General features: G+C 36.3%; 4 protein-coding genes across 7 annotated transcripts in view; 2 read left to right on the top strand and 2 right to left on the bottom strand.

Moving 5' to 3' along the window:
- LOC129580275 (protein fem-1 homolog CG6966) overlaps positions 1-7,974 on the top strand; it is a 27,405-nt gene extending 19,431 nt beyond the window's left edge. Inside the window, exons 2-5 of one of the 2 annotated variants that reach the window (XM_055470542.1) lie at positions 4,697-5,743; positions 5,819-6,172; positions 6,240-6,479; positions 6,585-7,974. In XM_055470542.1, the coding sequence (XP_055326517.1) occupies positions 4,697-5,743; positions 5,819-6,172; positions 6,240-6,479; positions 6,585-6,770 (1,827 nt within the window). In that variant the 3' untranslated portion in view covers positions 6,771-7,974. The remainder of the gene's footprint in view (positions 1-4,696; positions 5,744-5,818; positions 6,173-6,239; positions 6,480-6,584) is intronic. The other variant, XM_055470543.1, reaches the window with a different exon arrangement.
- Positions 7,975-7,982: 8 nt separating this feature from the next.
- Positions 7,983-12,870, bottom strand: LOC129580276 (myelin expression factor 2). Of its 2 annotated transcripts, XM_055470545.1 has the most exons (7): positions 12,260-12,635; positions 11,604-12,166; positions 11,134-11,296; positions 10,215-10,464; positions 9,293-10,011; positions 9,033-9,168; positions 7,983-8,946 (listed from the first exon to the last, which is right to left on the bottom strand). In XM_055470545.1, the coding sequence occupies exons 2-7, from the start codon at positions 12,134-12,136 to the stop codon at positions 8,891-8,893; spliced, it is 1,857 nt and encodes a 618-aa protein (XP_055326520.1). In that variant the 5' UTR covers positions 12,137-12,166; positions 12,260-12,635; the 3' UTR covers positions 7,983-8,890. The 2 variants fall into 2 exon arrangements, with proteins under 2 accessions (XP_055326520.1, XP_055326519.1); XM_055470544.1 differs by having other exon boundaries at positions 11,604-12,870.
- LOC129580278 (uncharacterized) lies at positions 9,032-14,485 on the top strand. Of its 2 annotated transcripts, none has more exons than XM_055470547.1 (2): positions 9,032-12,936; positions 13,133-14,485. In XM_055470547.1, the coding sequence occupies exon 2, from the start codon at positions 13,141-13,143 to the stop codon at positions 14,404-14,406; it is 1,266 nt and encodes a 421-aa protein (XP_055326522.1). In that variant the 5' UTR covers positions 9,032-12,936; positions 13,133-13,140; the 3' UTR covers positions 14,407-14,485. The 2 variants fall into 2 exon arrangements, with proteins under 2 accessions (XP_055326522.1, XP_055326521.1); XM_055470546.1 differs by lacking the exon at positions 9,032-12,936 and adding an exon at positions 12,991-13,042.
- LOC129580274 (furin-like protease 1) overlaps positions 14,481-23,356 on the bottom strand; it is a 103,582-nt gene continuing 94,706 nt past the window's right edge. The window contains exons 11-13 of the mRNA XM_055470541.1: positions 20,102-20,271; positions 19,900-19,996; positions 14,481-15,212 (exon numbers count right to left, since the gene is read on the bottom strand). Of these exons, the coding sequence (XP_055326516.1) occupies positions 14,563-15,212; positions 19,900-19,996; positions 20,102-20,271 (917 nt within the window). The 3' untranslated portion in view covers positions 14,481-14,562. The remainder of the gene's footprint in view (positions 15,213-19,899; positions 19,997-20,101; positions 20,272-23,356) is intronic.

Below are 23,356 nucleotides of genomic sequence, written 5' to 3'. Positions count from 1 at the left end.
TCTCTCTCTCTCTCTCTCTCTCTCTCTCTCTCTCTCTCTCTCTCTCTCGTCACACAATGTTGATTGCTATAGATGTTGATTGTATATATATTTACAGCATCGTTCATAATTTTTAATGGCCGGGACAAAGAGCATGATTATCGGCACGTGTTCGCAATGTGACACATTCTCGTTTGCAAGTTAGTTGCATTGAGATAAAAGAGACCATTTTCAACTTAATGATCCACTAAATGAGTCTATGTGTGCGACATTTATGATTGTAATGATGGGAAATCATTAGGCAAACGAACGAAAGAGCAAAAAAAGAGTGTCATCATCATTGCTGTGTCAACACTTGCTCAATTAATGAGCAGTCAAAATTTACACCTCAAATATAACTGACAATTATGTGTGCAATGGTGACATTTGCCAACAGTGATTGCAGTGTATATTTCCTCGAAACACAATGAGCAGAGACATTGACGCATTGCGGTTTCCGCTGCTGTGGCCTGCAAAAATAGTAACAAGAATACGGTTCACTGGCAAAGCACACTACGAATGCGATAAAAATAAAAATGGACATTGGGGAAGAACCAAGCTAAATCGAGAGATAGACGACATTTGAGATGATACACGCTTCGCCGTTCGGCACACACATTGGCGAGAAAGTGCGCGATCAGGCATGAGTTGCATTTTTACGAATTTGCATCATCGTTCTCTTTTCTTTTTTCTTTTTTCTCTCTCTGCCTCTCGCAACAATCTAAATGAAAAACTCATCATTTCACTGTGGCAAAGATAAATGAACGTCGATCGACCAAACAGACTTAATGTAGGCAAGTTTATTGCCCATGTCTACGCAACCGCCGCTTCGCGCCCATTTAAATACTCTCTTTGTTTGAATCAATTGAATTGATGTGGTTCTGTTTTTAATATACTCTTGTTGCATAGAACAACAACTGTTTAGAAGAAAACCGAAATGACCTTTTAAGTTGTCCGCTATCACACACTATCGATCTATTTTTAAACTGTTCGCGATTTTGCTGCAAATCAATTAAGTAATTGATATGACTAACAATTTTATACGGTAAAAAAGTTTTTTATTTGTGAATGTACTCGAATGGTCAATCTCCGATAAGCGAACTCCATTCTCAACTCAAGCATACTCAGGATGTTTGAGCTGAAGTGGAAAATATACTAGATCGCGATTTCACGATTGCAATAAGATTGACGACTATCTTTTGAATTATTACATTGGGTGTTTTCGATGTTCGTTACATCTATTGATCGTTGACATTATCACATCGGGAATATTGCTGCTGAGACACTCGAATGGAATTCGCAAACATGTCTGCGGTAGAATTTATACTTCGATCAAATGCGAGGAATGAGAGGCAGAGAGAGAGAGAGAGAGAGAGAGAGAATAGGAATAAGTTCTGTCAAGAATTCCACAACCAAAATGCGTCACAATACAAACCTTGCACTGGAAAGAACGTTGGTTTTTGGTTTTGGTTATGTCATCATTTTGTAATGATCATGATTATGTAGAAACCACAACCTTCAACTTAACAAAAGAAAAAGACACATAACTAAATAAATTACGTACGCCAAAAATGCAGTCGAAGTGATGAATTATACACGCTTTCCATTGTGATGTGTGAGTAATGTACAAGGTGGAGAGAAAAAAGAACGCACATGGAAAAGTGTTGACCAAATGGGCACGCGCCGGTGTATTTGCTGAATACGAAAGTAATTTGAGGCCGCAGACATAACGCGATTTTGCATTGTTTACATTGCACCCGGAGTTCAGTACCCTGACCAATGACCGAATTCTGCATTCATTTCCAATAATTTATTCAACAACCATTGTCGGCATGCAAATGAACGAATAACTAACCATATATACACACACACATCCAGTCATTCAGCACAGTGGAAATGAGGAATCCGATGTGTCTTTGAGAAACCAGTTCAAGAGTTTTTGAACAAAATGACTCACCGATAACAGAATACAAAACCGTTCGGTCAAAGGTTCAACGTGTGCAAATTAGATCATCTGAAATATGGAAATTTCCCACGATATTCAGTCGACGAATGTTACCTTTAAGACTCATCACCATGTGTCAGTTTTTATATCTTCAAACGTATCGTTATCGTTCATTTATCTCAAGTAAATAGAAGCCGAAAATATCATGAATTACCCCTCGAACAGCGAATACTTTATGATATCCATGACGGATATTTTGCTTTCCAAGCCATATTTTGGATAATTCACCAATAATAATGATAACTCATAATGACAATAACAGACAGATAAAATCGTAATTAAAATCCGAATATATATACATATCATTGCAAACACTTATCCATAATTGCACTCGTTTCCATTCGAAACAAAAAATCTTCCGTTTACATAGGTTGACGGCAAAATCGTAAAAAAAATAAAAACGGTCACGTGTTGCGTTACACCGCGTAAATTGTGTTATTTTACTGTCACTTGCGGCATTGGATGGAATGTTAGAAAGAACGGATGAGGTCAATTTATACAAACCATTCACATTCGCAATTCGCATGATCATCATCAGATATCACAGCATTTTTTTCCTGGCGATTTTTATTTTCTGAGCAGAGCCACTTTGCAACTTCATTGATTTTCGATGGTATCACACATACAAATATATACAGACACAGACACACACACACACACACATTTCAACGAAGACAAAAAAGAACACAGCAAAATTGCACAACAAAAAATTCAATTCGAATGTGTTGTGTTGGTCGAATGAACAAATAGTGTCGACATAAGACAATTAAAATAATAAAGTGATTGGCAGACGAACAAAATCATCGTAATGAATAAATCAAGCGCAAAGCAGAAGCTCAATAAGTGAGAGACAATGAACATGATTTGTTCTTCTCCTGAATTCTGTGTCAAGTTTCAAATAATAATCAATGATTTTATTTGATTTTTTTCTCTCCCTTTTTTTCCACTTCATCTATTTTGTTCGTTTGTGTTCATGAGTGATGAATTAACTGCTGAAACCAGTTGAAAATGAACAAATCAAATAGCAATAGTGCACACGCCGAACAACAAACACATTCGGCACGCTAATATTGCAAATTGCGTATTGTAGTATGAAGCAAACAAAGGTATAAGTAGCGAGAAAAAAAACAAACAATGCAAACGCGCTAACACGATCACAACCGAATGGAACGCAAACGAATGGACAACAACAAAACGTGTTCGACTTCATGCACCTTTTCGATGGAGTTGTGTGCGTATGTGCGCGTGTTTGTGTGTGTGTGTGTGTGTGAAATGGAATAACCTTGACCGAGTTTTCACTTTTGTTTCTCGGATGATTATACACATTCATTTTGAGCATTGAGCATTTGCAACACGAAACTCTATCTCTTGCAATAGATTTTAATTACCACGGTGATTTGTTTCTGGTTCTTCCTTCTCGCTAATCGTTTTGCTTTGGTTTGTTTTGGTCAAATAACCGCCCATTTCATACGTGATCTGCTCCAAAAAATATTTTTATGTCAAATTGTCTTATACAGAGATGCGATTATATGACAATCACACATTCAGATAATCACACTGCAATTATTCAAATGATACACACAACATTCCAAATAAGAATTGGCGAGAGAAAAAAACCGGCGCAAATGTTTTGGACGAATGGAGGTGAAAAAAGTCGTTTTCTTGTCTAACACTATAACCAAATGCTGAGTTTTACCCATATTCATTGGCATCGACCTTGGCAATTGTATAGAAACGCACGAAAGACGCTAAATTATTCCTTAAATCGGAGAGATATTGATTCCAAAAAAATGCATAATTTATGGTTGACTAGTAGGCGAAAAACCAATTCGTATGAAATCGTTCGAAAAGTCAATGTAAATAGGTGACTTGGTCTATGGCGTCATTTCAGTTGTTATATGGCAAAGTAGACGATACTGGAGCAAAGAAAGGAAATGAAGAAACCAATTGCATCCATGTTTTAAAACAGTTTGTTCAGTTGTTTTTATTATGGCACGGGTTATTCTTTCCGGTTCATCATTGGCAATATGCTTGGAGAAAAAAAAATTAGCTAGCCGTTGGCAATGAACAATCTATTATTGTTATAAATATCGATTGCTTGCTAACAGTGGCGAAACTAAAGGGAATAAAAATACACACTAGTCTTTTTTCTTCTTGCTTTTTCTAATTTTCATTTCATTTACGTGTGATGTAATGAACAATTTGCGCTGTTGCCAATAATAATGATACATTTGCACATGTAATGAGTCTAAAAATATATATTCGCACATCGTTTTAAGAAAAATTGCTCCCTGTAGCTATTCAATTATAATTATTGTTGTTGATTTTTATTTTCATTCTCGATTTTACCCAAAACAATTAAATTGTCAAATGAAAATGCAATATTTTAAAAAAAAATCCATGGAATTCAAATCATTAAACGACGCCAATAAAACTATAGGAAGAAAATACAATTATTCTAGCTAGATTGCACTCAAAAATAGCCGCGGTATTTCAGGTTTTATGATTATTATCATTTGAGAGTGTTGTGCACCGAACCGAATGAAGGGGAAAATTCGAAATTGTTAGAATTGTTTTCAAATATTTCTATACCTTGATGTTATTTCCAGTCATGTGATATCATTGTTTAATTCTTTTCGTTTTTTTCTTCTCTCTCTCCCAATATTTCTACAGAGATATTTACATGGACGCACTCCGGAAGAGGTGAAAACATTGGTATCGACTCGAACAACAGGAGCCACACCATTAGTAATTGCTGCGCGCAATGGTCATTACGATATCGTTAATTGGTTGCTCACACACACAAATGCTGACGTCGAAAGTACCGGTTCGGTGATCTTCGATGGCGAAACAATTGAAGGTGCACCACCGTTGTGGTGTGCTGCTGCCGCAGGATACTTGAAAATTGTAAAATTGCTTGTGAACAAAGGCGCCAAAGTAAATAGCACAACGCGTACAAACTCGACACCATTACGGGCCGCCTGCTTTGACGGACATTATGACATTGTCAAATATTTAGTAAAAAACAAAGCCGATATTGAAGTAGCCAATCGACATGGTCACACGTGTTTGATGATCGCGTGCTACAAAGGTCACTATCGTATCGCTGAATATTTGCTAAAATTGAATGCAGATGTGAATAGACGTAGTGTAAAAGGTAATACGGCACTTCATGATTGTGCCGAATCTGGTTCATTGGATATCCTGCGTCTTCTGCTCGCAAAAGGTGCCTCAATGGATGTTGATCACTACGGTATGACACCGTTGTTGGCCGCCAGCGTAACTGGTCATCTTCCAATTGTTGAGCATTTAATTAGCTTAGAATCGGTGTCGCGAGAGGATCGAATTGCTGCATTGGAATTAATTGGGGCCACATTTGTGGACAAAAAACGTGATATGGTCAGTGCGTTGGCAATGTGGCGCCGTGCAATGGAAGAACGTTACTTGCACGAACCATATTTACCAAAGCCCATTGCGAGAATTCAAGTGCATGCATACGATAATGCCGTCGAGGTAACTGATATTCAAGCTTTAGACGATTTAGTTATGGACCCAGATGCGATGCGAATGCAAGCACTTTTGGTTCGTGAACGCATTTTAGGACCAGCCCATCCAGACACAAGCTATTATATCCGATACCGTGGTGCTATTTATGCGGATACTGGACGATTCGATCGTTGCATTGAACTCTGGACATATGCTCTCAGCATGCAACAGCAAGTAAGTGTGAAACGATTCTGATTTGCGTCATTCAGAAGGAAATCTAATGTTTTCTCTTTCATTTTCGTTAAACAGGTGCTCGAATCTCTCAATCCCATGACTCAAAGTTCACTTCTCAGTTTTGCGGAGCTCTTCAGTTTTATGTTGGGCGAAGCCGGTCGCCCCGTTACACGGGGACGTGTTGTGCCACCAATTGAAGCATGTGATATGCTTACCGTATTCGATAAGGCAATCAAAGAAGTTGAATTAGGTCAGAAAATGCTCAACAAAATTCCAGAAGCACAACAAGATCCGCTCGCTATTTGCCGCGCTTTGGTCAGTGCACTACATTTGGCATGTCTGCTGGCACGACTCGTCGATGATGAAGACTGTGAACCTGTGATCAAGAAACAAGTATTAAAAGCGCTCCACAATTTAGTTAGTTTGAAAGTAAGTTTCGCTTTCATTCGCTCTAGGCTTTGATATTAAATGTCGCTCGTTTATTCTCCCTCGACAGATTGTCATTCGATCAGGAAGAACGGCATTACATTTAGCATGTTATCGTGAGGCAGCCCTTGTTGGACGGTATCCCGCTTGTCAATTTCCTTCACCACAATTAGTTAAGGCTTTGTTAGCAGTTGGAGCTGATCCAAATGTAAAAGATGAAGCCGGTAATACAGCATTGCATTTGGCTGCATTGGCACGACCTTGCCCACCCAGTCTTGCTCAGACATTAGTTGAACACGGCGCGCATTTAGTGAGTATCCAATTTAAGCGTGTTGACACACAATATCGGTTATCGGCCGAATCAATTTTTCGTTTGCATTTACTAATGTTTTTCTTAACCATTCCATTTTGGCAGGACACTCGAAATCACGACGGTGACACGTTTGAAACGTTGTTGCATGGACAAAAATTGCACGAGCTCGTGAATCCCGTGAAATATACCCGATTAACCTGTTTAGCAGCCCGCACAATCCAAAAGCATGGTATCAAATATAAAGATGAAGTTCCACGAAGTCTGCACGAGTTTATCGAATCACATTAAATATTTTAGGTTAAACATTTAATCAAGGAGTCCATTATTCATCCAAAAACAAGAAAAAAAATTCTGAACTTCAATTGAGAAACGAAACAGAAAAGAAAAATACATGAAAAAAGAAAACATAATGTTATATTTGAACTGGAGTAATTTACATAAATCACTCACACGATTTTGTTATAATTTATTCATACGAAGAAGAAGAAGAAGAAGAAGAAGAGAAACTGAACAGTGGACGGTTTCCTTTTTGTACCATGTGCACACGTAGGAACACAATTTTTGACATCTAGTGCGGATGGCGTGTTTAGAAACAGTGCATTGTAATCAGATGCAAATGAACCGAACTATAGGAATTTTCTCCAATTTTTTTTGTTTTAAAAAGAAAACATGTTGGGGGATTTTTTTTCAAATTCGCTTTTTGTTCGTTCTTTCATTTTGATCTTTTTGCTGTTTCACATCGAACAATCTTTTTCGTTAACCATATTCTGTCACCGAATGTGATCGAATTTCGTTGATAAAAAAATAGAGGAAATGAATGGTGAAAAGAAAAGATGAAAAACTACACAGAATATTTGAGCCCAAAACGATTTCGGTCAAAGTAGCGCAGCAGCAGCAGCGTTTGGTAAAAAATACCAAAATGCGAACTAAACTCATCCAGAGAATGCATTGATCGATTGATTGATTGTTCGAAATGTGACAATATAGTCAATATCTTGTATATTAAGATTTCATTTTTGTAAGATGATTTTTTCATATAGATAAAATTCATTTTTTTCAAGCTAACTTCAACATTGTAAGCTTCATTATTTTGATAATAAGCTAAACCAATTGATTTTGGATTTTGTACGACACAAAATTCGCAAATGAACTTTGAAGTTGTTCTTTGAGCAAAAGAAAAAGTCGAACGTGTGTTCCGTCACAAATACATTTTTTCTGTCTCTGTACCCAAATGTCAAATGAGCTGATTCAGTTGATGTTCATAGAACAATGTTTTTTTTTAACTTGGTAGTGATTGTTCGAATCTGTTTGATTCATCTTGCCCAAAATAAAAGTAGAAGAAATTTTGCTCTAGATGAAATTAGATTTGATCTAGGTTAACCAACAGACATTTATCAATTGTAAGCGATGTGGATTTGAGTACAGATTTAAAAAAAAATGAATGTAACCAGAAAATTAAATATTTAATTGAAAAAAAAATGAAGAAAAACAAGCGTCATCTTTTATTTCATGTTTTGTGTGTGTTTGCTTTATTATTCTTGATTTTGTTGGAAAAAATGTTTTTTTATGTTTATGTTGTTTCTGCTCTAGTTTCATCATGAATGTTTTCTATTGATTATATGATAATAATATATTTATTGAGGAGAAGAAGAAAAATGAACAATTAAAAGACTATTGCTTCCACCGCTGGTGTCTGACAGACAATTGTAGACATGTTGTATAGTTAAATAATAATTGAGTGCATAACATCATCGCCGTGCTACTTCAAACTGGATACTAATTCAATTTTATGACAATCTCCCAATCTCGAATGGCTAATTCGCCAATTTTATCGACCGAGTGAAAAAGTCTTTTGACACAATATCTTGGTCCAAAAAGGATTTGTTTGTTTGTTTGTTTGTTTGTTTTCTTTTTCTCATGGAAGAGGCATTATACAATAAAACGTCAAAAAGTTAAGTCTTAACATACAATTAGGTCAAATAAAAATCAAATTGGAGTTGAATTGTATGCGATTTGAATTTTAGTTTAAAAAAAGAGCTTGTGTTGTTGGGAGGGGGATTTTGTAAAACGCCTGATCCTTGCTAATCCTAAAACTACATGTAAAATACAATAATTGAACTTGAACGTGTCATGAATGCATGAAAGCAAATCGCCAACGCCGATTTCTCCATTGATTTCTTCCGATTAATTAGCCAACGATTCTCATATCTCACGACCCCGAGTCATTTGTATGCATTTCGACACCATTTACTGATCCATTCCCAATCATGCGAAAAACAACAGGAAATTCGATCTCATACATTTCACGTCAAGGAAAGAATTCAACTTAGAAACGCTTTTAAAATTGTACATTATTCTAAACAGTTTTGAATCTACGAGAATTGAGATGCAAAATGTGAGTATTACAGTTAAAAGAATGAAACTTCAACTTTGCGACCATCGAAACGTGATCCGTCTTTGAGTTCTGCAAAAGATGAATGAAAAACAAAATTCGATTAAAATTTTTAACATTTAATGCGAAGAAAATATATTTAGTTTCAAGGGACTTACTTATAGCCAACTCAGCGTCACGTTCTTTCGCAAACCGGACCACACCACAATCTTGTCCGCGGATTTCAGCGAATTTCACTTCACCGCATGATCGGAATTCGTCTCTCAATGTTTGCCATGTGCAATTTGGCGGCAACTACAATTTGGAGAAGAAATGAACAAAGTTAGTGCATCAATTTAAACGGAGATTGCTGCAATTTTCATAAGTTCATGAACAAATTGAAACCATTTGTCCATTTTTCAATGAGTTTAGCACTTACATTTCGGATTAAGATTGTGTCTGAGATGTTTTGCGATCGAACGTTGCCACCAATGTTTGAATTGTTCGAGCCTGCACCGTTACCGAGCTGGGAAGAGCTGAAGTTTTGCGTTGACAACCGTCCAAAGTCATCGGATTGCGAATTGTAATTGCGAACCGAGCCGATATCGAAATCACGATTTGACACAAAGCCGCTGTTTGCATTCGAACCAAGACCACTGCCCAGATTTGAAGACATACTGTTGAATGTGTTGCTGCTGTATGGGTTTGAAAGTGAGTTTTCTAGACGATTCGACTGATTTAGGCCACTGCCAATACCGCTGAGACCTGAAAAGTTTCCACTGCCACCGCCGCCAACCACACTATTTAAGCCGGCATTGGCCGATGACGAGCCAGCTCCAACGATTTTATTGATGTCAAGTGCGGCGGCATTTGACGAATCATTTGTATTAGTAGCAAGTGAACTGAGGCCCAAGGTCGACAACAAGGGATTCAAATTATTCAAATTGCCAACGACATTGTTCAATGCAGCCAAGTTACTCATTGAATTTTGTGTTTGATTCAAAACGCTTGCAGCAGATGAAAACGATGGTGGTGGTGCAACTGGAACGGGTGCATTCGAATTATTTGAACTGACGCCAAGATTGTTCTGATTTTGAAGACTTGGCAAATTCAATGCAACATTACGCAATGGTTCACCATTTGGACCCAAACCCATACCTAACGAGAGAGAGAGATAGAGAGTAGAAGAAGAGAAAGAGAGAAGGCGCGCATCGGAAACGAAACGCAAAACAAAATCAAAACAATGCACTCAATGTTTGGCCCAATTTTTGGTAAGTGTATGTGTCTATCTGTGTAATGTCACTTTATCAGAGAATAAAGAGAGGAGGGAAATGAACAAGTGTTGTGTATATGAGACATACCGAGGCCACCTAAACCGTCGGGCAATTTTTCTTTCGTAATTTTATCCATGCGAACAGTCATGCGACGATCGAAGAGTAGTTGGTGATCAAGCATTGAAATTGCTTGGACCGCTTCAACCGGATGCTGGTATTCAACGACAGCGAAACCTCGACTGTTACCATCTTTATCAACCGACAATTCGACATCCATTACGCATCCGGCTAATTTAAAAACTTGTTTCAATTTCTTTGCATCAACCTTGTAGTCCAACTGAAATGAAAAGAGAAAGAGAAATCGCGTTTGCAATCCGTTGTAATCAATAAAACACACGAAACACCCGACTATTTTTCATAAACTGCATTAAAATCGACTTAAATCTCGATTAGATTCATTGAGATCGTCGACGACTTCAGCTAAAATAACTTAAAAGCTTCGAATTTGTTTTTAAAACGATGCCTACAACTAGGATTTTATCTATTTTAAGCAAGGAGTGTGTAGCGTTCAGGAAACTGTACAAACTGGCAATGAAACGACTGTTTCGTCTATAGTCAAATAAAGAGGAAATATGCGTCATGGAACCACATTTGGAATGCATCAAAATGCAAAGAAAAACTAATAAATAAAGTCACTAGGCCAAAGAAAAAACTGAAAACGAAATATCGAACTGATACACAGATAGTTCGCAGAAACAGCGAGCAATTTTCACATCGAAATTGGCCGAAATGCGATATTCCGATTCAAATGAAAGCAACCGATTGCTGAATGTCAACACTCTCAACCGACAGAGAAGACAGAGAAAAAGAGAGAAAGAGAAAAATGAGATTTTGCGCCCGAACGCCACATGAACAACAGACGAATAGACAACTACGCACTGGAATAGGAGCAAAAAGCACTTAAAACGCTGAAGGAGAGAGAGAGAAAGAACGAAATCATACTCACATTGGCAACAAAGACTTTGGTATGCAAAGGGCCGACAATGTTCAAACTAGCTAAGAACGATGGACTCAATCCGTATGTGTTGTAATCTTGCTGCTGATCAAAACTATTATAGCTACCCGATCCGCTGTTACCTTTGCCACCATGGCTGCTATTGTTGTGCGACCTAAAACATTACAAACGTGTTTAAAAAAAAAAATAAAGTAGAAATTTTGTCAGATGGGATTTGCTTTGAGGAAAGTCAATTTACAAACGAAAAAAAAATGAAATAAATTTCTACAGAATGTGTCAAAATATAGAACGGACGGAGCAAACGAGAATGTTGATAAAAACATTATGTTGATAATATAATGAAATTGAATGAACCCCAATCGCGTCGCAGAGGGAATTATCAATTCTTTTTTCACGGTTGAAAAACATTGAGAGCAAACCGACACAGAAAAGAATGAATTGAAAATAAATGAAACACTAACAAGTATCGAGGTGTGTCATCATCACGATCTCGTCCTTGGTTGCGTCGCATGCCACCACCACCACCACCGCCGCCGCCTCCTCCTCCTCGCGATGTGTCCATATTTTGGCTTCCACGAGCAATTCGCCCGAATTTATCGCGTTCTTCGCCGTGATCCTCCTTGACAACCAACTCACGCCCATTCAAATCATAACGATTCATGACTTCAAGCGCTTTGCCCACATTCTCCGGATCTTTAAATTCAACAATGCCAACACCGCGCGCTTTACCATTTTCATCAGTAAACATTTCAACGTACTCAACATTGCCCACCATTCGCCGGAACAAATCTTTCAGATCCTGCCATCTGTATTCGTACGGAATATTTGAAACGTACACACGTTTGCCATTGCCACCCATTTTATCGCGGCTTCTATCGCGCGATTCATTGTCTTTGTTATCAGAAAAACGTGTACTGCGCTCCCCTCGTCGGCCGCGGTCTCGTTGCTTTTCAATATCACCCAACGATGAATTACCGCCGTTCGGACTCTCCATTGCGTCTCTCAATGCAACCAACTGAACGCACTTATTTAAAGAAAAAAAACAACAATAAGCGGAAAAAAATCGGCTTGCAAATGGATAGTTCAAAATTCAATGGACAAATCCACACACACACACACAATGCCAACGTTAAACAAATTTTAGATTCCCCCGTTTGTGCCCACGCTGAGTTTGATTTGCAAATTTTGCATACAGCGAAAAAGACAAAAGAAAAATGGCGGCCTATGGACGAAAAACGAAATGCTTTTAAGATGATTGTGAGTTCTTCTCCACCAATTGTGGATGTGCCACGGAGTTTTTTTTCTCGATCAAATAACGAATGCCAATGAGACGGATTGCACTTTAAACCATTGATCACTTAATATTTTACACTCAATGCAAGCGAATATACAATTTTTTTTTATTATCAATCGCAGAGAATGTGATTTAGTCAAAGGAACAACAAACAGAATTAAAAAACTAATGGTAATCAATGTGCCAACTTGAAGACGTCAAATGGCATCACTCAACTCCAGGGTTGACCAAATGGTTGCATGTAAACCGGCAAAATATGTTGCACATTTTCATGATTTTCGATGAAGAAAAAAATGAAAAGAAAAGTGTTCGGTTTTTGAATTGAATTAATTTCAAGTAGAAATTCAATTTTATTTGGAAGTTTCGTGTAGTCTAAACAATGAAGAAGGTATTTACTCAGATATTGAATCTCAAACTCACGTGATATTGTATGTGATGTGAAAAAAACCGGCACGATGACAGTACGGATGGTTTAGTATTGCCAACTTGATTCGTGCAGCGTGAGTATTGACACAACTGATTGTGTTACTTTGACATTTGTCGAAACGTGATAAAAAAATATTCCCGAAACAAGAATCACTTGGGCAGTACATCGTCAACCGAAAAGTTCAGCAACGAGTGAAACGATTATAATTAAATTAATTTTTTCGTTGATTTTTCAATGAATGCAATTCAATTCATTCTTTTTGTTTGCAGAATTTAACATGTTGCGTTCAATTTTACCGATTGTGAGAGGGTTTACCTCTACCACAATTCGAACAATCCGTCGAGATGGCAACCGAAAACCGAGAGACATGGCCGGAGTGCGAATTCAGCAGAGTATTCTAAACAATGTGGACACATTGGAAGAGGATCCAGAAATGACATATGAGGCAGATTTTACGAAACTACACTTATCGCATCGTCAGCATGAAACAGAGATGGAATTGCAAAAGGAGCAACTCAAATACTACACAGTGCGGAGCAAGTATTTCAAATCAAAAAAGCAGCCACAATTTTTGACCTGGGCAGAAAAAGAGCAAATACGACATTTGAATAAAACTAATCCAGATGAATGGACACCGTCGCGGTTGGCCGAAAGTTTCCCAGCCGTTGAAGAAGTAATCATTAAGGTGTTGAAAGCCAATTGGACGCCGGCGAATTTGGAACGTGTGAAAAAGCACGATGAAGCGGTCAAACGCAATTGGAAACAATTTAAAGCCAACGAAATGAAAGATTTAGATCCCGAAGTGAGTGAGCATTTGCAAAAATTCAGCAATCGTAACTTTGATAGTACTCAAAATGCCTACGTACAAACTAATATCGATCAGACCACATTTCAATTTCCGAAACCAAAAAGCAACGAATTTTCACACATCATTTCGACGTGTAAAAGAATTGATGCAGATGCAAATAAAGAATTGATTGGTGACAAGCCGAAATACCAAATCGAAGAGAATAAAATGCAGGAACTATCATCTGATGCACCCGTATTGAAGTTACCATATTCGATGCGAAAACGTGTGTTAACTTTTGAAGAACTTAAAGCAAAGGCAAAATCAGGTTATAGCAAAACACAAGATGATGAAGTGCACTTGAGTGTATCGTTGCTCAAGGAACCAGCCGTAGAAACACAATCTAATGTAGTGGAAACACCAGCCATCGCTGAAAGTCATGCTATTGAAACATTCTCAGCTGAAATTGACAAAAATAACGTGGCTGAAATTGATACTTATCCTGACGAATCGAAAAGCGATCGCGTTGTAAATTTAACATTGGCCGACGTTTCTTCAAGTAAAAAGATTACAAAGTACGCCTCAAAACCGTTGTCATCGTTGGCAACATTTAAAAAAGACGTTTCGATTCCTTTTCGACGGAAAATCGAAATACCACAGCGGCTACAAAAACATGGCTCTGTTTATAAGCTATACGATTGTTTCTATGACGACCGAGGTGAATTCCTGTACAGAGTTCCCGGTCTAAGAAATTAGCACATCTTTTTGTTTATTAAAGTAGATTGTAATTGTTACCTTCTGTTGTGAAATAAAACGACAAAACGCAAACATAAAATACGGGTTTTTTTAATTCACTTTTCTCTTCTTTTGTTTTGTGTTTCAGACTAAATCTACAATGTTTAAATCTATATCCTATTTAATCATTTCCGCTTCTTCCGACGAGTCGCTGGTGTGAATGAATTTTTCTTGCTCTGTTATGATGTGCTCATTGGCGCCATCGTATGCAATACGATTATAAGCGTAATTTTTTTTATCGGCACCGTTTGGCGTTGTGGTGGCAGAAAATGATTTCCACACCGCACGAACCGTCAACACGATTATTGTGACTATTACAATGTAAATACAGACTAAATAAATGGATACATGATTAAAGATTAGTGATTTGTAACTAAAATTGTGCATTGTGACATTGGAATTGTGTTCGTTGTCAAAGAGTTTAACGACTTGTGGCCATCCACTTTCGTGTTCGCCCGGATCGCAGTACGTTTCATTTGGCGCAACTTCGCGATAGACCATTTCGGGTGTGCATTCAGTGCAGTCATGGTCTAGTGGACCTCGGCATCGAAGGCATGATGTATGACAAGGTGCACATTGTTTTTGCGGTACATTCGGCAAAACAGCACGTTTTCGAGGCGGTGAAGAAGGTGTTGCTGTTGTTGTTGTCGATGTGCTGGTGCTATTCGATTTCGTTTTGGTATTTGGCGTTTCTGGTAACATGAATGTCCGTTCCGGGCATAATGTATAACAGCGCCCCTTATAATTGAATGTCGTCTGCTCACACACTATCGAAACAAAAAGAGAAACAAAAAATCAATCGAAAAATTGTCAAACACTGAAAGTAGCAGCAAGAAAAGCGGAAAAAGTTGTTTTTTGGAAAAATTGTGAAAATGAAATCTTCATGAGAGAGCGTGCTTGTGAAAGCGGAAATTTATTATTTAAAACTATGTAGAAACATTTATTTATTTTTTTCTGCACTGAGTCAAGTAAAACACAATCAACTTATAATTAAGAGTTATTTACAACATTGAAAAATATCACAATAAATCTTTTTTTTTATTTATATCAAATGGCGACAGTTTTTTTTTGCCCAATATGTAATTTGGCTGAATCAATTGAAAAAAAAAATTTAAACGACTCCAAATATTTTTCACATAAAAATATGCCAAACATTTAACATGCAATTCTCGCATACAGCGACAATAATCAATAAGGCGGAAATGTAAACAACAAAAGTGAACAGTGCACACAGAAATGTATACTACATGGAAAATAAAATGCAAATTTTTTGAAGAAAATAGCAAAAAAAGGAAAAAAACAAACAAACAAACAGAAAAAAAAAATTCATGACAAAAACAAAAACTAGACTCACCGACAGAAGTGATATGCTATGCATTCAAATTGGTTGTGCATTTATTTTTGATTGATATGTATATGAACTGTGACTGTGTGTGTGTGTGTGTTTATCTGTGGACATCTACTTGTGTATTCATTTTCATGAAAAAAAAAAACGTTTCTACGATATTGTGTTCGTCAAACACGATGCATATATAAGAAGATATACAAAGCGGGAATATGTGAGCCCATTTACCTTTTTAGATTTTTTGTTTCAAAATTTGTGTGTGTACTGAATTCAAAGAGTAAAGAGTGTTAGAAGACTTTTGTTTTGTGGTTAGTAGTTCGAATTAGAAACATGAGCAACGAATATGAATCAGAACATGGCTCAGAAGGAAATTCATATCATTATTTTTCTCTCTCTTATTCATACTGAAAAAAAGATGTTCATCTAAAGACTAAAAAGTGATGTTAAGAAAATTGATATATTTTTGTTGTTATTGTTGTTGTCAAAAGCCACAAAAATGAAAGAAGAGTATCTAGTTGAGGTTTTTTTGTTTTGTTTTTTTTCTCATACGAATGTATTTGTTTCAAGAGACTATTTGTATATAAGTTTATCATCATTTCCCCGTGCATGTGCCACGTGGCGCTTTTTTGGATTTTTTTTATTCTTTTCTAATTAATTTAGCACAATTAACATAATGGTATCAGTAAGGTTTAAATTCTATTATCATATACAGATAATGTTAAGTTAATCTGCACATATTTTTGTTTTCATTTTTGTCCGGTTGGTTGACGCCATGTAAAACTATATTTATATATTCATTGTAATTTGTTGTTTTTTTTTCTTCAATATTCTATCAATATTTTAATTATAATTATTTTTGTTTACCCAGGATTGTTTATGTATATTTAACTTAAGTTGCCTTTATCAGCTGCACTAAATCCACGTAATTGTTCTGTATGTGTATGTTTTTTGTTAATCTTTTTTTTGCACATTGTCTGAAAACTCGTTCTCACTTTAAAAATTTTAATTCAGCAATTGGTTCAATTTACAATTTTACATACAATATTGATTGCTCATAAAGAGGCAATCTTTTAAGAGAAAATTCCACCTTATACCTAGTAAAATGTTGAAATATATATACAACATAGGATTCGTTTATAGTCTAAATTGGTTTTGCCGTATTCATGAATTTCCATCGAAATTCTCGTGTTTTTTTTTCTTCAATTTTTTCATTAGTATTTCCTAAATCGTTTGCATTTTAGCTTTTTATTGCATTAAAAAATTCATTAATTTCATTGAATCCGTTTGAATGCACAGAAATGCACGCATTTTTTTAAAAAATCACTTATCTACCTAGTTTTTTTGTTTTCATTATTCAAAAAAAAAAAAAAAAATTCAGCGGAGCTATAAACAGTGTGGGCTTTTTAATTGGGTGTGATTTTCGAAAAATATTTCAATTTTTTTTCGATACACAGTGGGAAAGCGGGTTTTCCTTGCGCTTGTTCGTTTTTTTTTAATATATCAATTATTAAACGGTTGAGAAACCACACGTATTCATCCAAATCGCCTTCATTCTTAACGTCAAAAGATGTGAATGAATACATTTTTTTTGTTGTATTTTTGCCGTAAAAAATAAACCCTGTCTGCGGAAAAATCAGATCAGAGTGCATCTAGTGTTGTTATTCAGGCGTGAGCTGATTGATTTTTCCGAACAAAAACGGTTGTGAAAACGTTGAGTGGGACTGTTCGTTAACTGTTTTTTTTTATTGATTTTTAGTTGTTGTTATTGTTGTTTTGTTTTCAAACATTTGCAACAGTGTTTTACATATTTGTATTTTGATTGCTACCATAATTTGTAATAATATTCCTTTCATCCAATCAATGACAAAAACTACTCCGCAAATAAACTTTTACCAGCACATTCAACAGAAACTCGTGTGTAAATATAATTCTGTAGACTATATAGAATACAATGAAGGGGGAAAAACAGTGTGTAACCGATGGATAACTCTGAACGAAATTAAGAAAATGGATATGTTTATTAAGTTGCAGTTGAATATTGCTAGAAATAATACACGGTTCCGTGTTCCAATTAGTTGCGGTTTTCTTCTTCGATAAAATAACAAACAAACAAAATAGACAAGTGATATGCGGAAATACTAACGCTAATCAAATTGTGTATAAGAGCTCAATTACAAAAACTAAAAACTATTTGGACAAAATAAAAAAAAAACAAACGCAAAGAAAATACCAAGAAATATACAATCCAATATTCACCAAAGGGAAAAAGCACCCCTTTGCTCTACTTTGTGTGTTTCCGCATATATTCAAATGCAAGAGGTTTTGGTTGCACACATTCAGTCTGAGGCTCAGATTCTGAGCATGCGACATTATCTCAAAAATTGCATCGGGTTTTTAGTTGTGCGGTATCGCGGAGAGAAAGAGAGAGAGAGAGAGAGAGAGAGAGAGAGAGAGAGAGAGAGAGATGTTTATTGCACATCATGAAAGCGATAGGCCGATATAAATCCAAATCCCAATCTTTTATTCATGTCCGCTTTTTGGAGCTCTTTGAAGCTAAATGAGTCGGAAAATGGAATTCACATTAATTGTAAGGGTGTTTTTGACATGCAATTTAGCTGCTCATGTGTAAAAGGCGAGGCAAAGCGTTCAACACATCCAGAGTGATTAACACGTCCAGCTCCGCAATTCAAAAGAGAATAAAATCTCTTTGTACGAGATAAACTCCTGAATGATATTTAAATAGCATAGAAATTGCTGTGAAGGTTTGTAACGAGATTCTTCATTCATATAGAATATTTACATGGAATTTCGTCATGGAAATGTGTCATCAAAGAACTTGAGAACATTTGATTTTGCTGCACTATTTGTTTTTGCATTTCTGCAGCTAGTTTTGATGTCTCCCATTGAATTTTCATGAAGATTAGCACAATCTTTGCAACAACCAAAAAAAAAACAAAAATTCCCCATGCTATGTGTTGGCACATTTCAAACAAATAAATTAGTATACAGTTTTTCATCAAACTTGTAATTAATCAATCAACACGTTGAATTGTGGATAATAAATAACGGAAACAGATACAACAAAATGTACACTGTTGGAAACACCCACTCACAAAATTAGCAAAATGAAGATCGCATTCGAAATATCCAAATAATTACTGTGAACACTTATACACGTTCGGAAATGCATGGTTTTTACTGAATTGTATTTTGTATTGTAAACTGTGTGAAAAACATTTTTTCCTTTCGATACCGTTCAACATCACACGTCAGCTCATGCCAGTCAATTGCTGGCTAGGAACATTCTCCAAAAACAAAAATCCCAATAGAATATTATAAACATTGAAATGTCTATTTACATATTTGCAAAGACTATAGAGAAAAATAGAAGAAACTATAAACAAGACAAACAGAAAAGAAGACTATATAGAAAGTACACAACAAGAGCGACGTTAGAAATATTGCAACTGCTTTACTATAGAGAATAGAAGAATGCTCTGATAAAATAATAACACGAATTGATTGATACAAAATGAAGCAAAAAAAAAAGTCGTTCATCGTTTGAATGATATCGTAGCGCTCTTTGAATCTATATATGTATATAGCTGCCAATTTTCTGTGAGATTTTAGTTCAATATAACGCACTCTCAAAATTACAAAACTAAATATACAGACATATTTATAATTTTGGCTGAACTATGGACTATATAATTTCGCGATTACGTTTCGGGATCACGTTTTTGTTGTTGTTGTTTTTCAATTGGCGCTGATTCTCTTTGTTTAATTTGCAACACTTAACGTTATACTAGTAGTCTATAGACAAATAAAAAGGTTTTTTTTTTGTTTACAATCACTAGATCAATACCATCAACAAAGATGGCCAGATGTTTGTCGATACGATACAGTCGATAAGTAATTTTGATTAATCATTAAATTGATTTCGTTATTGTTTTTATTGTTGTTGTTATTATTGATTCGAGACAAATTATTACGATTGTTTTTCGATTTGAATTTGGCTAGATTAGCTAATGAAACGATAGATTCGATAGACGTCATTTGGTGTAGTAGCGGTAGATAGGTTGATAATAGCAATAATATACAACACAAACCTATGCAATATTTATTGGGTAATTGTTTTAGGCATGCCGAATCGGTTTGATCGTTGGAGGCCGCTGTTCGTTGCACATCAATATGGCTTTCTCCGCTCTACAGTCGAAATAAAAAATAAAAAACAAATGAATCGATATAGTGACGTTGATTGACATTACGATTACAATATGGCGTGACAGCAGCGATTTTTATTCAATTCACCTGATGCAACGTTCGCCATTGTCCAGTTTCCGTTTGATCAAAATCCAAATTCTGATCAATTTCACCAAATAAATTGGCATCTGGTTGTGGATAATCAAAGCTTTTTGGGTCGTTTGTTTGTGCAGGCTCCTCGGTTCCATGCAAGATAAGGCCCCATTGCGTTACTTGAGCTAGATTCAACAAAGAAAGGATTGAAAAATTGAATTTAAGTGTCAAAATTGTCAATATGACATGTACAAGTTATGCATGCAAACATGAAAGAAAATGGAAAAATTACGTAAGTAGGTGTTAGTGCGTTTATACAAACATTGCAAAAAGAATAACGTAAAATGGATTGAAATCAAAAAGGGATAAAATATAATCGGTGATATGGGCAATATAAAATGTTGAATGTGTCAGTTGAAAAAGGAGAAAAATAAAGCTCAACGTCGCTTTCCCTCTCCCTTCCCCCCTCTCTCTCTCTCTCTCTCTCTCTCTCTCATGTACATTCATGTCTTGGGAAATCAGATTTGGCTTGGTACAAGGCGCTGAAAATGTTTTAAATGCACTTGATTTGACAGCCATTGTTGCAGTATAAACGGCATTTGACGTCGGATTCTTTTTTTCTCCCGCTGCTCCCATACATACGGTTCCATTTGTTCTGTGTGGCGCTGAAACTGATCAAAATCACATTTTATATTTGGCACATACCGCTTTTTATTCGAACTGATTCACTATACACACATTCGTTTTCCGCTCAGCTTCACACTGTGCATGGATGTGTTTGTTCGACGCAGCACAACTTGTTTTATCGTGAGCACATTTTATGTTTATCTTTTTTCTGCGTATTCATTGAATTAATGCCAGATAATAAAGGCTGATATATATATTTGTTTGGAGTGAAGACAAAACTGAAAATGGCCGAAATTTCTATGCCATGTCCAAAACACTTTCCGACGGCATTCCATGGCATTTTCCGCCGCAAAGTGAAAGAGGCACATCGGTGGTTTGTGTGTGCTTTTGCGAGCTTTACGAGCATAATGAAAAAAAAGAAGAATGAAAATCGTCGATTCGGCACAGTTTCATGTGCCCATAAAATGTCTCTATGCTTTGCGATAGAGTATAAAATCGTTTTGCTTCGGCCACTCTTGTTTTCTATGTCATTCTGGTTTTTGAAAACCAACAATGCCATCGGATACTTAGTGGGGGCCATTTTTTGATTCAGTTCAATTGCTCAATGTGGTATGAATTCATGAGCGTAGAGAATATCGCAACGTTGCTGTACACTGTGTTTTGGGCTCATTTTTTTTAACAATTGAAGAAGGAGAAAAAAGGGAATAAAGTCTGGTGAACACGAAAATTGCCAGATCGCAATAGATACATACATTGAATACACTTCATGCGGAAGACGATTGGACGTTATGAACGTTGAAATGGGCATTACATTTAATTTTGCTCCTTTTTCTTCCAGTGCACCCATCTTCCGTTCGGCATTTTCTTGTTTTTTTGTCTTTAACTGCTCGATTGTTGCCAACACGCAAATTTATATTTATGTCCATTTGGTTGTCTCATCGGCTTTGATGATACATTCTTTGTGCCGCACAATTTTCAAGTGGCGAAAAAAAACGAGCGTTCATTGTATTTACGAAGGAATTCTATTGATTTTGGAACAAGTCCAGTGGCAATAATTAAAAAGCATTGCTCGCTGGAATTTGAGGCCATTCGGTTTTTCGGCGCTTCCTCGCTCACTCTATCTCTCTCTTCATTCGCACCGAACGAAGAACAATTTATATGGAATGGGAATATGAACGATAGTGTTGCGAATCGAACTATAATTTGCGGAACGAAACGTGATGGTGTCCAAATTATCATCAATAATTCGACGAACGCCTCCCATTTTCGAATGAGCAACCGAAATAGAAAGGGAGTTGTAATTACATAAACTGCATAATTTATGGTAGCCAATTTCAAACAATGGCATATATTATTAAAATCCTTCTACAAAAACTCTTCTTATTTTGTCCAATTTACGCATGCAGCACAAACTGGTTAATTTGATGTGAGTGAAAACGCCGCCTTATCTGCACGCAACAATGAGAAACCGACCATATTTTAATGAATATTTTATTCACTTAGAAAACGGACCCAAACGATTTTACCATTGTAGTTTGAGTCATTTTAACTGAAGTAAACATATTTCAAATGGGCCTTACTGCAATAGCAAATGAGCATTAATATCTTGAAACCTTCCAATGTAGTATAAATCCACAGATATTACTATAGTTGCAAATATATCTTTCACTGACTCAACGCGTGCAATGGTCGCCGTGCATTGTCGCATTTTGAAGAAAATGTGAAAAGACAATGAACAATTGGACATTTCAGTTGAATTTGTAGCGGTCAAAATCGGATATGTTGAGTATTTGCTATGGAGAATCCTGTGATGTTTGCTAACTTCTGACTAAGCAGTTGCCAAAAATATTCGTGTTGATATTATTAGTGAGAGTATTGAAATCAGAGCACTTGAAGGTTGCTGATTTTGATGAGAGAAAGATTACAAGCATTCTCATATGCTATCACACTGAACGTGACCAAAATGAGTTGCTCACTTTCATGTTCCCCATATTTTTACCCTAAAATTCCAAATATGACAGCATTTCCACACCTTCCATTAAAGAATGCAGAGAATCCCATTTTTGATTAAAAGAGGTGATGCTAACACTTTCAGGCTTTGTTATGCGCTAAATCCATCACGCTGAATAAATTCATGCGATAGATTTATGCGATAAATGTGATGCGCTCGCTTTGCGGTGAACGAGTTCTGTTGCTCTTCACTACCGCTTAGCGATGCGTTCACTGCAAAGCATGAACGTTCATGAGTGAACAACTGAAGAGCAACAGACTTCGTTCACCGCAAAGCGAGCGCATCACATTCATCGCATAAATCTATCGCATGAATTTATTCAGCGTGATGGATTTAGCGCATAACAAAGCCTGGACACTTTTTGATTACCTCACTGGAATGCATGATTAGAATAATTTTTCGAGGAACTTGTTGTGAAAACTCAAAAATTTAGTAGCAATTTGAAATATTTCATCCCATAGTTTGATGCGCCCCAAACGCATTTGACTGGTTTTGTTTTTATGGATATTACAACGGATTTTGGTGAAATTTATTCCACTCCCTTAAATTGCTTGAATTTTCCATCGAAAACTATTTCCGGCTAGAGTTTCCGGGGAATTTAATGTAAAATTAAAACTAACGCAAATACTTTA

The sequence above is a fragment of the Sitodiplosis mosellana genome, unplaced genomic scaffold (genome assembly GCF_009176505.1).
Source record: "Sitodiplosis mosellana isolate CC-2019 unplaced genomic scaffold, AAFC_SMos_1.0 Smas_scaffold_1, whole genome shotgun sequence".
NCBI classification, from domain to species: domain Eukaryota; kingdom Metazoa; phylum Arthropoda; class Insecta; order Diptera; family Cecidomyiidae; genus Sitodiplosis; species Sitodiplosis mosellana.
The sequence above is the reverse complement of the archived record's forward strand: the minus strand, read 5'-3'. Positions and strand labels throughout refer to the sequence as shown.